The sequence below is a fragment of the Lampetra planeri genome, chromosome 60 (assembly GCF_965212315.1).
Source record: "Lampetra planeri chromosome 60, kcLamPlan1.2.h2, whole genome shotgun sequence".
Classification (NCBI taxonomy): domain Eukaryota; kingdom Metazoa; phylum Chordata; class Hyperoartia; order Petromyzontiformes; family Petromyzontidae; genus Lampetra; species Lampetra planeri.
The window spans coordinates 3,671,818-3,689,266 of record NC_136166.1 but is presented as its reverse complement, the minus strand read 5'-3'; the positions used below and the strand labels follow the sequence as shown (position 1 = coordinate 3,689,266).

The following is a 17,449-nucleotide window of genomic DNA, read 5'->3' as shown; positions in this document are numbered from 1 at the left end:
TGTTGGGTTTGCCCTTGCCTCGGCAAGGGTTTCTCGACGCTGGAGATTTGCAAGGACAGGAGTATTCCCTTCCTGGTCCTCTACACAGAAGATTGACGCTATGGAGTAACTCGACTTTGAAAGTAGGGGGGAAAGAAATAATGTGGATTAGCTGAAAGGAGTCTGGCTTGGAAATGGTTGGGGATCTTTTGAACAAAGATGGTGGGGTGCTGTATTTTAATCAGGTGCAGGCTAAATATAATCATGTAGATCACTGATTATCTGGCGTGCAATTATCCGGCTTCCAACATTATCTGGCGGTCCTGGGCAGATCCGGCGAAAACAGCATATATTCCAGCTATTGCCAAAAAACTTCTCCAAAGGATGTGTACCAGTCCGGCAATTAGCACCATGTGCGTGCTAATTTTATTTAGCTATGCTTGATTTGAGTGTCAAATATTATATACCGTACATTGTGTACTACATAAAACTAGAACAATTTAAATAATGCACGTATATACATTTGTCATGACTAATAATTATTAATAAAAAATAAATTAAAAGTGTGTGTATAATTTGGTATTCGCCGGAGCACCGGTCAAAGGCTACATCAGTCCGGCAATCGTCAAACACATGGCTAAAACAAGATGTTAGATACACCTTAAAAGCAATCTGTTCAATTGCGTTCACGAGCAATGTAGAATTTTACACCCTCTATCAAGTAAGTAGAGAACAATAAATACGGTAACTTTTTTTACAGTAGGATAATTATATTTGTTGATATGTATGTTTATTTATGCCAATTTCTGATAGTAAACTAATTTTTAACACAAAAAACATATATACAAACACATAAAAACATGTTATACAAGAATGTGCAAAAAATAAGCTATTTTTTAAAAGTTAGGTGATTATCCAGCGTTTTTGAAAATCTGGCACCCATTTCCCCCCTAAGCTTCCAGAAAATCGATGGTTTATTGTATCTCTCGCCCTCGTTTTTTCATCTACCTGCAAAATAGAGATGTCATTATGAAAGCCCCGGGTAAGAACCTAAGCGAAGCACTTTAGCCAATCATAGACTGGCTAGGAGTGCCGAGGCCTACCACCTGTTAGGCAGTGACAAATAATCTCTGGAACCGGTGTCTGTCCTATGAGGTCCCCTCACAGAACTGGACACAAATCTGGCGAGCCACAATATGGCCCAAGATCACTGCCACTGAGGCTCATTCAGTTCAAATTTATACACGGCACTTATGACAAATGAAAAAAATCATGGAAGTCTCCCCAGATTGTTCCAGGTGTTCCCTGGGTACGGTTCAGTCTTACCTTCACGCCTTGTGGTTATGCTCAGACGTTGCAATACTCGACCAGGAGATCATAGACTTTTTGTATGGCATCTGTGGCACTAATCTTACCCCTTCAGTTGAAACGACTTTGTGGGGCGTGAAACCGGAAGCCCTTCCGAAACACCAACATACTCTACTTCAAACCTTTAATATTACAGCCAGGAAGACCATACTGGTTAACTAGAAATATCACGCATCCCCCTTGTGGTAACAGTCGCAGAACACTCTTTTAGTTCAAGCGGGTGTTGAGGACTAAACCACAAACCTAAAGGTATGAAATGAGAGTTTGAGACCAGTTGGTCGCCCATCCTACGCAGTCTAAAATGAGGGGAGCGGGCAAAGAGGTCAGGAGATAGGGACGGGCGGAAAGAGAGGCAGTGCCCCTCAGATGTAAATAAGCGGGAGCGGATCTATGAGCCGTGAGAGGTTAATGCATTATCCCATATGCTGCGTGTATATTATTTCATTTATAGAGTTTTCCTGTACTTCCCTCTTCCCCTCCCCCTCTGCCATTGATCTTCCCTCAGTATTTTAGTTACCGTTCCCCTCCCTCCTTCTCCCCTCAATATAAATATTCACCCCCCTACTCGTGGTCCCCACTTGGTTGGGGCAGCGAGTCCAACTTCCCCACCTACGTATGGTCTCGTCACGTAGAATTCGAATTCTCGCCGTGTTCTGTTCCCGTCCAATTTGTTGCAATAAAAACATCACCACTACGGCGGTCATGGTGCAGTTACATCACAAGAAGGCAACATTCTTTTATCACAGTTGCCAAGTACAGGCCCCAAGGACCAAAACATCAAATAGCCTGCAACAAACAGCACGGTTGAAGGTGTAATAGATTGGAGTTAATAAGCTTCTTGAATTACTATTTGGTTCTTTCGGTAAAGTCACGTAAAAAGAAAATAAATTAAATAACAGAATACGACGTTTCGATTGCAACACAAGCAACCGTCATCAGGTAGAACTAAATTTGAGAGAGAGACAAAACACAGACACGGAGATACACAGACAGACACACAAGCAGACACACAGAGAGAGACATACAACATAGACACAACAGAGACCCAATTCCTCTTTGTCAAGGCCTGAAATAGAGAGAGTGGGGTGTGGTTGGGCAGAGAAAGAGGTGGGTCTGCTGGAGCAGCTGCTGGAGCAGAGAAATTAGCATGTCAATGAATCCACCGCGACGTGACCGAGGGAAAGAAGATCGAATGGCCCTATGAGAGCCTGGTAAATGTTAGAGAGAGAAATAGTTTGAGAAAACAAAATTTTGAAAATATTTTGGAAATGTAATGTAATGCGACATAGAGAGTCGGCTAACACACAGTTAACGCATAGCCTGGTTGATTATCATCTCCAATGATTGCAAAAATTATCAATCGAAAAGTCGTACTCTATTATTTAATTTATTTTCTTTCTACGTGACTTTACCGAAAGAACCAAATAGCAATTCCTGCAGTCACGAAAGCTTCAAATCAAGTTTCTTCTTTAATTTAGCAAGTTTACAATAATTAGTCATGGGGTGAGTAAGTAACTGCAGGGCTGTGCCTTTATCTACACTCCGTGCCACGGTAATCCCGCTGACCTGTGTTATTGGTGAGGGTTGCCAGGCTTTCAGTTGAGATGGTGCTCTGGTGGTAGAAGAGGGAAACCGCTCCAATCATCAGGGTGATGTTCATGATCTCAGCCACGTTCATGGGGTTTTTTAAGTATTTGAACTTCTCCTTCGTGATGCTGAAGATGACGCTCGTGAGGAAGTACATGCTTATGATGAGGCAGAAGATATAGGCCACGTTGTGTAAGATGATGTACGAGGTTCTGTTATTAAACAAACGGAAAACTTTCAGGTGTGACGATGGCTGAAACACATCTGCAGAGGAAAGAAACACCAGAAATAAATATTTACTTTTAAAAGAGAGTTCATGGTCTCAACTCGGTTACAAATGACTGCTCCCAAAGAAAACCAATAACATTCAATTCGGTTCTGCAAATTTGAAAATAACTTAACCCAAGTATGTTGTACACAACCCATTGGCCGCACGGCCTTCTGGGAGTGCGTAATTTAAATAGCATTGATTCAAGACAAACTCTGAACTGGTTTTCAACAGTGTCTCATCAGCAGTCAGGCTTGCTTGAATCAATGTTGGTGAACCGCTGGTCTTACAGGCTTCTCTTTAGAACACGATGGTTAATTTAGCGGATAGGGGGCGCTCTCACCTGCCCTCTAGGGTTTCCTCTGGGTAATGAGGGGATACACAACCATGGAGTCTCTTTTGATGTACGCTGCGACGTGAACTTTGTCTATTACTCTTCTTCATATCTATGGGACTTTTTACCAGTATCAAAATTATGTAAAAAAATAAGAGGCTATACCCATGACAATAAAACAGGTGTTATGATGTTCAAAGACCAAATGGACACTTATTGCAAGGAATCAAGTCTGCATTAACCACACATACTTGTGGCAAAACATACAAACATGCTTTGATAATATATGCATTTTATTTTAAACTTATTGGCATACACCAGAGACAGCCTTCTTTATGGCATTGTCTCACCAGTGTTAGCCCAGAGAATTCCAAAAGAAAAAGTACAAAGGCAATGCAAGTTGCAAAGTATTAATAGCTCGGGTTGAGCAGTTATATCTATGGGACCTTTTTGCAAGTATCAAAAGTATGAAAAAAATATGAATAAACTTTACCCTTTCTAGCAATAAAACAGGTGTTAAGATGTTCAAACACCAAATAGATACCTTGTACAAGGCATCAAGTCTACATTAACCACACATACTTGTAGCAAAGCATGCCGAACAAACATGCTCTTATACTATATGCATTGTATTTGAAAATGATTGGCCAAAATTAGGGATGGTCTTCTGTATCGCTTTGCCTCACCAGTATTAGACCAGAGAACACCAAAAGGCAAACAGTAAAAAGGCAATGCAAGTATCAAATATTAATAGCCCGGGTTGAGCATTTTGATACTATAAAAAAGGTCTCATAGATAACAGAGCATGTTTGGTTGCATGTTTTGCCACAAGAATGTGTGGTCAATGCAGACTAGATGCCTTGAAATAGGCATCTATTTGGTGTTTAAACATCTTCAACCCTGTTTTATTGCCAGAAAGGGTGAAGCCTATTCTTATTTTTACTCTTTTTCAATGTGGCACAATAGAAAGGGGAACCTCCACGTCTCTGCTATTGTAGCAATCGTGTGAGTTGGGTTTGTTTTTAAGGTACACCCTATTCGACATAGGTTTAAACAACACGTGTATCTACACGGGCAGTCAACATTGACTCTGGCCAGCAGGTGACTTGTGTCGTAACCTGATATATGTGTAACGGCGTAAGTAGCGTAGGAGACGTTGACGGAGGCAACACGTATTTATTACAATTACATCCAATACAGCAGAGTAACGACTAACACTCGAAGAGGTATCGGCCCCTTCACCCAGTTCTATCCGAGGCAGTGTCCCTCGGCTAACGTTTCCCCGTTAGCTCCTACACCCCTCTAACCCAGACCATCCTAGTAGAGGCTAACTGACTTGGCCCAGCTTCGGCTCAGGTCCGACCCTCAGCCACACGAGCCTGGCCCTCACAAGGACACAGACCTCGCTGCTCTGAGGTCGCCCCTGGCTTGCCCTGCTCGGCTCTTATAAGAGCAGCGAGTCAGGGTAGTCCCAGGGCTGGCTAGCTAGCTGGTCTTCAGTTTTCACTGGCTCTTCTGCTCCAACGACTTCTCGAGCTCTCTCGCGCACTGCCTTATATACCCAACTGCCCCCCCGAAGGCGAGGCTGTATGCGGACGTTGATGTACACACCCCACCTACGGACAGTGATGTAGACACCCCAACGTAACGGCTTGCTACACCCCTCTACGTAATACCTCTACATATGCACCATCCAAGTGGATGATTCAGGCCTGGACAGTGTGCTACACATGTTGTGTTTTACAGAATTTAAAAATAAACAAGTTGTCGCCATCATAAATCTGCAGCCCCTCATCTCTTCATTTGGAAGGCGCAACACACATTTCTTAACATGGCATGAGCTCGCTACTCCCTCCCTCACTTCCCACCTGCACGGAACCCCCGTGAACCCCATCGATGTACGTCTTTCCGCCAGCCATCATGCCCCTCACCTGCCGACAGGGATTCAACCAGCACCTCGACAAGGCAGAAGAGGTTGGCGTTTGCGTTGTAGATGATGAACTGTGCATAGAGGCCCGTGGTGCGGGCGTCCATCCACGAGTTCTGCTCGAGGTAGCTCATGTTGCCACTCGCCTCCATGAATGTCAGTCCCAGATCGGCGATGTAGCCGCTGCCGATGAACGTGTTCAATTCGCCTGTGGGTTGGACGCCGGGGAGCAGGGCGAGATACGGAGAGGAGGCACAAACAAGCGACGAGGTGAGGCCAGCATTTATGTGGTGGGCATTGATTGTGTCAGTCAGTCTTAGTCTGTCAATCAATCAATCTTTAAAAACATGCCAATGTCACCCTTAATAAAGTATATATCAGTGCACATAATAATAGAACGGGAATGGTACAGGGGCATATGAAACCCGGCACACCCTCAGCGGAAAACATAAACTGAGCAAAGCAAATTGCAACCACTTTCCATAAACCACGGAATTAAGAGACACTGGGTGCCTTTAAGACGTCTGGTGGCAGGGTATTCCAGATTTAGTCTGGTCGATGACTTGTAAAGTTCTAGTCAAGCTTCAGTCTTTGTAAATCATCGAGTCATTCTCTCAACAGCTCCATGATAAGGTAAGAGGCAAATGTGCAGCTATGTAATTAAATGCTCACGTTTTTACTAGAGAGCTCGCAAAGAAACCTCTAGACAGCCTTATTTAGAGAGTTTCTGGCCTCATCTTCCTCGATGGCTAGACATCTTGGAAGATGTGGGAGTACCCACACTTTATTCCACCTCACGACCTGTCTATCGACTGTGGTTGTATTCATTCATAATGATGCATGGAGAGCATTTGCGCTGGGAGATTAAAACCAGTGACTTCTGGGTTACAAGTCCTTTATGCTGACCATTTCACCACTGACAGCGTCCCATACAAATGGACTTATTGGAAATAATCGATGCTCACAAGCACTGCTAGATACGTGCATCGCGAGGGAAATCAATGAATCATTGCATCATTACATCCCCAGCAAGTGTTTTGTCTTTGCTGTACCTAGTTTGACAGACACGCTGTTCCAGTGCATATCCTGGATCTTCCAGAAGTTGTCTTGTGGTTGAGGGATATAAGATGAATTGGTGTCAATATCTTGCCATCCTTTGCTGTAGTTGTTGCTGTCCTGGTTCAGCAGATAGTCCATCCCGAAGCATTTGCTGGCGCTATCCTTGAACTGACAGGAATTTCCCTTAACAGCTGATGAGAAAAGAGGGGAGAGGTGTGGAAGATTAGGCAACACTGTACTTTATACAATTCAAAAGGTCTCAGGGGCATGGATGCTTTGTGTTAACAGCCCCACACTTCGACAGCAATACAGCAAATAAATACTGTACATTGACATGGAGGTAACATGGCCCCAGTGGCAGCACATGCGTCACTGTTGCAGAGGTTCACAGTTTGAAAACAGCGGCTACCCTGGTTATTCCTGCTGTGTGTATTAACTGTGAAAGTACCATGTGTGGCCAGCTTTACAGATCCCCTGACTTCATTCGCAAGAGGAGGCCATCGTATGCTGGCACCATGACCTAAATTTGAAAAATAACACAAATGACTAAATTGCTTTATATACATGGTGATCATTGCCACATGCTGCAAAAAATTTGCCAGGACCCTCCTGAAAAAGTCACGAGCCTCTGGGGCTTCCTGGGTAAACAAGAGTAATCCATTAATACCTCGGTTAACAACGCCTCTGGGAACAAAGCTCCATCATGACGAAGTCGCCCGTGGAAAGCTCGTTTTCCCCCATATTTTTGCTAAAATTTGGATGAAAAATATTTAAAGAAATTATGCAAAGTGTTTCAAAAGAGTAACCTGTTCAATGATGTGCTTGCCCTGTAAACACAACCGAGTGGGATTTGTTTACATTATCAGCAGCCAATCACTAAAGAGCTATTCTGCGAGTCTCCATCACTTGGCCCAATCAGCAGTGCACTTCGCAAGTCTTCCCTCTCCTGCCAGCCATTGCTCGAGCTCCTTGTGTTCGTAAAATGTTATTGTGTTTTTTGTATTACCCCCATTATGTAAGCCAAACGGCCATGTAGTGCTCGTGGCCTTTCTGGATCAGAACCTGCAACATAAATCCATCTCTTTGGAAATGACAATGCAGATTCAATAGAAGTAAATTGTGAGTGTTATTTTATTGTATTCTTGTTTACTGAATTTTTTATTTGGATTTCTTTTTTTTAAGCAGATTTAATGTTTTCAGTCACATTTAACCCTATTTTTGATCGAATTTAATTATGTTCTCCGATCCCTTCTCTGAAGTACTGGAACGCATCCCTATGCCTCCCATGTAATATGTACCTCTGGTAATGAAGTTTCTCACAGAGAAGTGATGTAATGGAATGCATGTACTTCGTTAATAGTGGTATTACTGTAATATACTTTTTTTCTCAGCTGTATTCAAGAAGTCAAGGCAAGGGGAGTGAGGTGGTCACGAGAACGAGTCCACACAGGAACCCGCGCTGTGCGATGCTACACAACAACGAAAGTGAATAAAACATGAGGAGTGGACGGCGGAGAATTGAAGTAGGGGGATTGATGCAGTGGGAGGAGAGCTCGAAGAGAAACCATTGAGACTGTGTGAGGCAGCAATCCTGGCTGGAGAAAGAGAACCACAGACGATAACGTCATCGCGTTACATGCAGAGTCACGAGATGGATCGATCGATATCCATGTGTGCGTTTGAGATCACCCGACGCAGGCCTCATTATCTAGAGATGAGGCGTGGCTTCTAACGCCCTGCATTAGAAGGTGGCATTCCTAGACGTTGGCACCGAGCCGATCTTGACATGCACAAGGATGCAGCGTAACACCCTGCAGAGTGAGCATGGCATGTGCCAGTGAGACTCTCCAGAGGTTCATTCCATCTGGCCGTTCACATCATGTGAACAATAAACACAATTTGTTATTTCCGGCTGTCTGAATTTTTTTTGCAGTTATTGTTGATTGGTCTGAGACCGTCAAACTGCTAGACTGTGGAACCTGGTTTAATCACGGATGTCTGCAAAAGCACCAACAACAGGAGCAAAAACAACAGTAGAAACAAGAACAGAAACAGCATCAGAAACAACAATAACAGAAGTAACAACTACAACAAGAATAGCAGCAACAGCATCAACAACATCAGCAACAACACCTTGCAATGGCAATGCTGCGACTTCTACTGCTGCCCAGCTGCTTGTGGCCGGGCCCTGCTCTTGTAGGCATCTGGTCAAGCAATGACTTCCCTCTTCCATGGAGAATGGAGGGCCATACCGGGAATTTATCTTGGCATGGATCTGTAATAAACCTTCTTGAGACGGCTTCCGGAATCAGTCCTCTTTATTCTCAACTTCCACAGTTACATTACACTTCACACACACTCTCCGTTGCTGACAGACAACGGAGAGAGGGCAGACTTCCCGCCAAGTCCCCACCGCGCACGTGGCACCCAGAGCCCCGTACGCGCGTGACTCTTGCTCTTCTCGTTCCCAAGTCTGCTCACGACTACTCTCTCTCTCTCTTAATCCATTCGTCACGTGGTACCCCCCAGCCAATCCTCCATAGACAGCGTTGACCATTCCCGATGGTTCCCTGCCAATCCCGGGACCATGCCTCTGATCCGGCTCCCCATTAGCTGAGGCCCCGATTGGCCAGGCCAATCACCCCTGCTAACATGCCGTGATCACGCCGAGGCCATGCTCCCTGGCTCATCCCTTATTGGCTACAAAGCAGGACCGGCAAGACAATCCCCACGTGCACCCTCTATGGCTGTTATTACAGATCGATAAACCAATTCTATCTCACCCAAACGTCGCCAATACTGGGGTGGGACTCACCAGCAGACTCGACCCAGTATCCAACCTGCAGATGGGGGGAGAGTTGATTGACCGACTTTCCAGCTCAATCTATTTTAGTGACGCACCTGTTGTACTATGACCTGCCGTGGAGATGCTGACCTCTACCCGACCGTGCTCGTCACTAGTTGCAATGCCTTGCACATGATTGTGCTGCAGATATGATCAGTTCTTCTTCCGCCCTACATCCACACAATCACAGAAGAGCATCTTCATCGTAATACTACTGCTGATGTTGGGTATGAGGCCCAACCTTGGACCAAGGCTTGTCAACTTTGGGTTGGTCAATGCACACTCCATTGTCAACAAGACGGCACTGATCCACGATCTGATCAAAGATTGTGGACTCGACATATTGGCTGTTACCAAAACATGGGTTTTTATCAACTCACCGGATGTCATTAAGTGTGATGCTGCACTTAACGGATATGCTATTGTACATCAGCACCGTCATAGGAGGCCTAGCAACGGTAGCCCCACATGTTGGTGGGATTGCACTGATTTACCATTAAGACATCTGCGTCAAATTCCTGAGCGACTCATTAACAATCACATAATTCAGCTGCTGCTTTTGAAAATAACGAACAGCATGCAGAGGCTTACGATTGCTGTCATACATTGACCGCCGTCTTCACCGCTGTCGGAATTATTTCCGAACTTTCTGATCCGCTAGACTGTGGGTCATGTGGGTCTCAATACATCATCTGTGGTGCTCTGAACTGTCCCGGACCGACTGGTTCTTGTGGCAAAATCAACGATGCTCTCGCCGAGATTATCAACAGTTACAGTTTAACCCAGCACGCTGCTCGGGAAACATACTGAATCACATCTTCACATCTGCCGATGCCGTAATTGTGACCGACATTGTTATAAAGATATGGGTATTTTAGATGACAGTGTCATAACATGCAAAGTGGCATGATCGATTATTCGCCGACCTCATCACAACGATATCATACAGAGATTGGAAATTACTAGACCACGATGCTTTCCATCAGAATATCTGGTCATTATCGGCATATCTAAATCCTGCAACGACAGTCGATTCATTTGCAGCTCAATTAGAAAATGAGATCACTGCTGTTCTTGATGAACTCGTATCCATCTGAACAAGCACAAAGGGAACAGGGAAAGCGCTCAATAACTGGCTATCACTTGAGGCAACTGCTGCATAGCAGACCCAGAGGCAGCTGGATCATCTTTGGAAGAAAACTAGTTTTAAAAATGTCTGACTCTCTTACAGAGCCACCTGCAGATTTGTCAATCGGCTCATTATTAAGTCTCGCAGAATGGTCTATGCTCTGTGCGTCAATGAGTCGATTCGTGACTTGTGGAGCGTCGTGAGGGTCTGCTGCAATCCAACCACCCATCCATCAACTAGTCAACCTGGTCTATGCATAGTCTTGCAACGTTCTTATCAAGATGGCAGTTTCTAACTTGAAGGCAAAGCATTACTCCGGTATGCCATGAGTTTGATTGGTGGCAGAGGTGTTGATGTTAATCGCACGGCTGCCAAATAAGACAATTGCCACTCAACTACATTCATACTCCGATTGGCATGGTTGGCTACATATAGTGTAACATAAATTTAACATACACACATACATACATCAATTCTCCAATCCTGCTCAGATGTGCTTGCGCCGCTGATTGTCCACCTGGCAAATTGTTCATTCAGCGAGGGCTGTTCCCCAGACCTGTCCAAAATGGCGCAGCTGATACCGCTCTTGAAAAAAGTTGGCTTGAGCCATGGTGACCCCGCAAACTATCACCTGATCTCAAACCTACGTATGATTTTAAAGGTCATAGAGCACCATTTTCTGAAACAGTTACTTCCCCATGCCGCTGCGATGGGCAGACTCAACCTGTTGCAGTCGGCGTACCGGAAGTTCCATAGCACTTAGACGGCTCTACTAAAGATCACTGATGACCTCTATAAGATCATGGATGACCGATGTGCCATCAGCGATGGTTAGCCTTGATCCCTCAGCTGCCTTAGACACCATGGACTATGAGATACTCATTGGGAGGCTAAGGTAAAGGCTTCGTGTATCAGGTACGGTTCTGGGGTGTTTGATCACAGTTCGTTAAGCTGGGTGATGAACAGTCATTGCCTATACAGTGCTTAGTTGGCGTACCACAGGTGTCCGTCCCCGGGCCCTTCCTATTTTCAACATACGTCTCTCCGATCGCCGATGTCATCTCGGCGTATGACATCAAGTTCTACAAATATGCTGATGATACACAATTGTACAACACAGTGAAGTCAAAGTTAGATATGGAGAGCCTCGGTGATCTAGAAGATTGCACACAAGTGGTGCACCTGTGGTTTGCACGAAACTAAATCCTGCTTAATCCAGGCAAATTGGAGGTTCTGCTCGTTGGCACTTGGACTCAGACAAAACATATGTGCGAGGATAAGGTGTGGCAGTGGCCGACTCCAGGATTCAGTTTTCTACTCATCTAAACAGCCTCGGCACCATACTCGACCAGGACATGTCGGTTAATCACCACGTGCAAAATATGGTCAGATCCTGCAATTTTCATATCAGGGATTTACGACACGTTCAGCCACTATTGAGTTGTGACCTAGCCAACACGATGGCATATAACATAATATTGACAAGGCTCGATTATTGCAAATGACTACTCTGTGGGATACCTGACAAGAACATTGGCACGTGTCATAGGTACTACAAGATATGCAGCTATCGTGCTGTGACGGTTCCACCTGAAGACGGAAGCTTGTGTTGCCTCCGAAACGTCGTGATTTTTATTTAATTTTAATTTTACTTTTATTAATTTTAATTTTTTACCTACGTGACTTTACCGAAAAAACCTAAGAATATGAATCCTTGCAGTCACGAAAGCTTCAAATCTAGAATTAGGTACTACAAGATCCAACCATGTCCGTCCGGTGCTTGCTGAGCTGAATTGGCTTTCGGTTACTGAACGAAAACAAAAGGTCGCACACGTTACACACAGAGTGCTTGCCGCAACTTGAACCACAATATCTTGCTGATCTCGTTAAGTAGCATAAACTATCACGCACACTCCGTTCATCCTCACAGTGGCTTATGGCGAACCATCGAACAAAGACGGTCACTGCATTACGCGTTTTCAGATGGGCTTCTGCGACCGTTTGGATCGCTCTTCCTTCCAATATTATTAGGAAGCTACTGAAGATATTACTTTAAATCTAAATTGAAAACTCATTTCTATAGAACAGCTTCTTGTGTTTGGTTTGTTGTCCTTCCTCCGCACCTACGATGAGCACAGTTGGCTACGTACAGCGCAAAAGAAGTTCAATATACGTACATATATAAGTCTGGGTTCAAGCGCAATATCTAATGAGATAATAACGGATCAGTCAATACAGGCAATCCTGCAGACAATCTTAGCTTGGAAATCTGCACTGTGAAAACGACAAATGCATATCAAAAAATCTAATCGTGAGTATATTTGATGTGTGCACCTTTTTTAAAGAGTGCAGGCTGTCACAACGATGCTATGTCTCAAAGACGAGTATAGTGTGTGGGTTTTATCGACACAGGTATTTTGCGAGAAATGTTTGAAGTTGATAAATTTAGGCCAGGGTGTTGGCATATGCGGACCACTCATTTTATAATAATAAGGAATAATTCAAGTCAAATCTGAAGTAAATGGTGGGTAGTTGTTGGTTAATACACCCAAATTATTAACCAGGGCAGCCGCTGGGCTAACACAACAAACCTCTGCAACAAATGGCAAACATAACACCGCTCGGCCATGCGACATCATGCTTGTGGCCTATCTGCCAACCGCTGCACCTTTGGCTTTCCTGAACTGTTGGAGGCGCAGAGGCCCCACTCGGTAGCCTTCCAGAGCTGCCAGGAAAGCGATCCCAGAAGCCTTTGCTGGCGCCTGTCCTACTTCCGGGTACAGGTTAGGCAGCACTTTTGAATTCAGCCACTTCCACAAGTCTTTCTGGTCCGTCACCTGCACCAACAGAAGATAGACAAGGTTAAACCTACGGTTTTTCACCTCTGAGACACACAAAAAATAGGACATATGAGGAGAAGAAAATCTCACAAGACTGGGAAGAGGAAAAAACATGTAAAAATGCATCGTCTTGAGTGGTGTATGATTAGGCAACTGACAAAATCCGGGATTTTTTACGTCCTGGGAAGACTCACAAATTCCGTAAGATGATGCCACATGAATTGACATCATCGGATGTGTGCATGGCATGTGAAGTCCTTGCCATAGTAAAAAGGCTTCACCCTTAAAATATATTGCCAAGTTCTGGTCAACTCTATGATAAATTTGCCCAGTTGTCTAGGGGTGAAGTCGCTAATTGTCAAGACCGCTTTATAATAAAATTTCATTTACATTGTTCCATCGCTACTGCAGTAATTGTGACCCTCTACACCCCCTGTTACAGATAGATGGATGAGCAAAACTAATGATTCATGCTGTCAAGCTGAAATAGAAAACCGCTGAAAAAGATCAGCGATAGTTTTCAATGTCGTGGGTTTTCCCTGGGCGCTGTGGTTTCCTTCTACGTGTATAAACATGAATTGGCCAATATGACCTTAATATATAGTGGACTGCAGAGCCTGGGGCGGGGGGGGGAGATTTGGCACCGCATCATCGTGTGATTGCCTTCCCATTCGTCGAGGGTTCCTCGCACCGCAACATTGTTCTCTTTCTACGACAGCAAACAAGTACTGTGCAGTGGCGTTTTAGAAGTTGTAATTTCAGTAAACCCTCGTTATTCGCGAGTTTTGGATTTGCGTGTTTCGCATATTCTCGAGTTACTAAATGTATACCAATTTCCCATTCGCGACCTGCTGGACTCCAGTATTCGCGAGTGTATTTGCCAGACCGCCGACACCAGGGAGGTGCGCGCCGAAAATTTACATTTCAAACTATCTGCGAAGATTAGGCTCACTCCCCTCGGCTGATCACGCAGTGCTTAGTTTTGCAGTAATCCCACTCTGCACTCGCTATTGTGCATTTTTAGTTTATACGTACTCACAGTAGACTCATTTATACAGTACTAGCTTCACTACCCGGCTTCGCCCGGGACTTGGATTCACCACGACCGGCCACCTTTGTCTCCCCAGTGGCGATGTTCACACACCACACCAGTTACTTGTTTGAGGCTTAGTCGACCTAGGGGAGGCCCAGGACCGGTTCAAATAATCGTCACCTGTGGTGGCCGTGAGCAGGAATCAAACTCGGGTCGCCGGGTTCGTAGCGCTGCGCGCTAACTACTACACTACCACTCCCCCCCCACACACACGCGCGCATCCATAGGTACACATACACTCGCTTGCTGCAGACACACAACTTTCAGGGTGCGTACGGCAGTAAACGACTGAAATAATAAAGCAATACTGCGCGAAGAACGCCTTAGACCTGCAACACATTTGTCAGTCCCTCCAGAAAAACGCGATTATGCGATCGCATGATTCCATGCAAAATCAGCCAAAGTCCGCATATTTATGCCGGGGGCGCGTTTTTTCAAATACGCCGCACTTTTGCCGCATAAATTGCAGATTTCCGCGCGCAAAATATGCGGGCTTGCATGATTTCATAATCCCCGCATTTTCGTTGCAAAAAGTCACATATATCTTAGCAGAAAGTTGAAAAATGTTGCGTTTACTTCACACAAGCGCAGCCATTTCCCCTGTTGCCATGGGAACGTTATGAAGTGACGTCACTCATTACGCGACATCATTGAAAAGCTGCAAACCCCGCGATGCCAATGAAACCATGATGAAGAGTTTATGCAACTTTACAGTTGTAAGATTGCACTTTTTTGTTAGTAGTATGTAAATTTACATTACTGTAAGACTGTACTGTTACTGTATTGCTTACGTTACTGTGCACTGAAAACACTTATTTTAACAGAAGATGTCTGTTTTGTATAGCTACCTCTGTAAAACAGGAAGCACACATTTAATTTTTTAATATTTTATTTATTCATTTTTACAGAAGTTGTAGCATATTCATTTTGTAAAGCTACAGAACTTGTTCGACTCAATGTTTTGTAAGTTTGAGCCATCTGTTTGTTAAGGTCTGAAATAAAACAAGATGAGAACTTAAATATTCCCAGCACTTTCTGTGATGTAGTATGCTTGCTTATCATAGGAAGTAATAAGAAATGACTCTTTACATTAAAGTAGTAGCCTAGTGAATAGGGTGTTGGGGGAATCACTTTTTTTTCTCTTTTTCATCAAACCGCAGTTTTTGCAAGTTCCCGCAATTTTTGCAAGTTCCCGCAATTTAATCGCGTAAAATTGCATAAATATCCCGCATATTCCATCGCATTTTTAAAGAAAACGTGCCGCATAATCAACGATTTTTGCCCGCAACAATCACCAAAAAACTCCGCGTTTTTCTGGAGGGACTGATTTGTATTTCACTTTACCCGCGGAGGGTTGGGGGGTGACATGAGCAGGCACACTGCGTTACGCTTCCGCATACGGGTCACGTGACAGATGTGACGTCACGGCTTACTTGCCGTGCAAAATATATGCATTATTGCGCCCCCCCCCAAAAAATACAAAAGTCTATTTTTAGAATTGTTGCATGGTGTACAGTCTGGAAAGTACCCACATGGCAAATTTCAAGTTTGTTGCATGTCGGGAAGTACCCTAAACATTTTTAACAGGCACACATATTCACACATTTCCTTTATATATATAGATAAATAAAGAAGTCGACTGTGAGGTCCATTAAACAGAAGGTGATTGCAATCAGGGAGGGTGTTGCGGCTAGTGCTAAAATGATTACTGTGCATTGTTATTAAACACCTGCATCTCCTGATTTATTCAATACCACCTCCACCATCGTCAAACCATCATCATCATCAAAGGTAATGGAAAAACCCAGGTCTTTCAAATGTATGTTCTCATTGCAGTCCTTGTTATTAAACATTGACTATTTCCCTCATGTTCACTCGTACCAGGAATGTAACCCAATTTTTCACATTGGAACAAGGTTTCTGCATTCATAAAGTCTGCATTCGTGAATGTTTTTCACGAATGTAACCCTCGTGGATAGAGAGGGTTGACTGTTATTATTACTGTCGCTGCTGTCATGGGGAAAATGCTGCTTGCCTTATCGAAGGAGCTATCGGTGAAGGTTCTCCTCAGCATGCGGTGCATCAGGAAGGTGTGGTCGCCGACACGCGTGTACACGATGATCAGCAGCACCGATATGAGCGCGAGGTAAACGGCGAATTCCTTGAGGTAAGAGGAGGCTGCCTTCTCCTGGCTGACCGCCTCGCGGATCTCGACCAGAGTCTCTGCCGGAGGAGGGCCCGTTATGTGGTCCAGCTCCGGAAGCTCGACAGCATCATCCTCCAGGTCTGCAGACAAAGGTAAAACGGTAAAGGTGCAGCCCTGCAATTGCTCGTGCGCATGTCTGCTGGCAGAAGGCCTCCACGAGAAGGAACTCTGTCGAGCCTATAGAAACAAATACACTCATACTCTCTGAAAACACACGTTATAAGTTACACCCCGTGGTCAATCCACTGCTGGATGGAGGAATTCTGATGCCGACGCTGTTGTTCTACGGGCTGTTCTCCAAGATGAAGTAATGAAGCTCTATGGTATCCACTTCTCTGGGCCATTCTTCAACAAGAACGGTTGCTCTGCTCTGCAAGATATCCGTGAGGGTACTTCCGTGGTCTGAGATGATGCCGAGAACACATTTGGAACAAATGGAATACACTGGAAAAATGACCCATAGACATTTGAGGGTTAATAATTGTCATAATATTATAATATACAATACTTATTTATATGTATTATTAATTGTGTTGCAAAAAAATAAAGTTGCAGTCCTTGCAGATGCTTGCCTGCACCACCGCTGACAGAAGGGTCACCAATAGAGGGCACTCTGGAGAGCTCTTTAGATCCTGAACAAGCTCATGGCACATGGAGCGAAATGTCGGATATCATGCCAAACAGCACGCAGTACGATCAAAAAACACGCCTAAGAGCTGCACAGCACCACCATGACAATCTATGCAGTGCTTTGTTGCTCTAGTAATTGCAGTGATGTAATCATGTTATCAGGGTAGTGCGCCAAACCCCAGTC

General features: G+C 44.5%; 1 protein-coding gene across 1 annotated transcript in view; it reads right to left on the bottom strand.

Annotated features, from left to right (window-relative positions):
* LOC144736257 (polycystin-1-like protein 2) overlaps positions 1 to 17,449 on the bottom strand; it is a 139,983-nt gene that overhangs the window by 9,246 nt on the left and 113,288 nt on the right. Inside the window, exons 27-31 of the mRNA XM_078618879.1 lie at positions 16,465 to 16,715; positions 13,165 to 13,333; positions 6,516 to 6,713; positions 5,468 to 5,671; positions 2,914 to 3,198 (exon numbers count right to left, since the gene is read on the bottom strand). Of these exons, the coding sequence (XP_078475005.1) occupies positions 2,914 to 3,198; positions 5,468 to 5,671; positions 6,516 to 6,713; positions 13,165 to 13,333; positions 16,465 to 16,715 (1,107 nt within the window). The remainder of the gene's footprint in view (positions 1 to 2,913; positions 3,199 to 5,467; positions 5,672 to 6,515; positions 6,714 to 13,164; positions 13,334 to 16,464; positions 16,716 to 17,449) is intronic.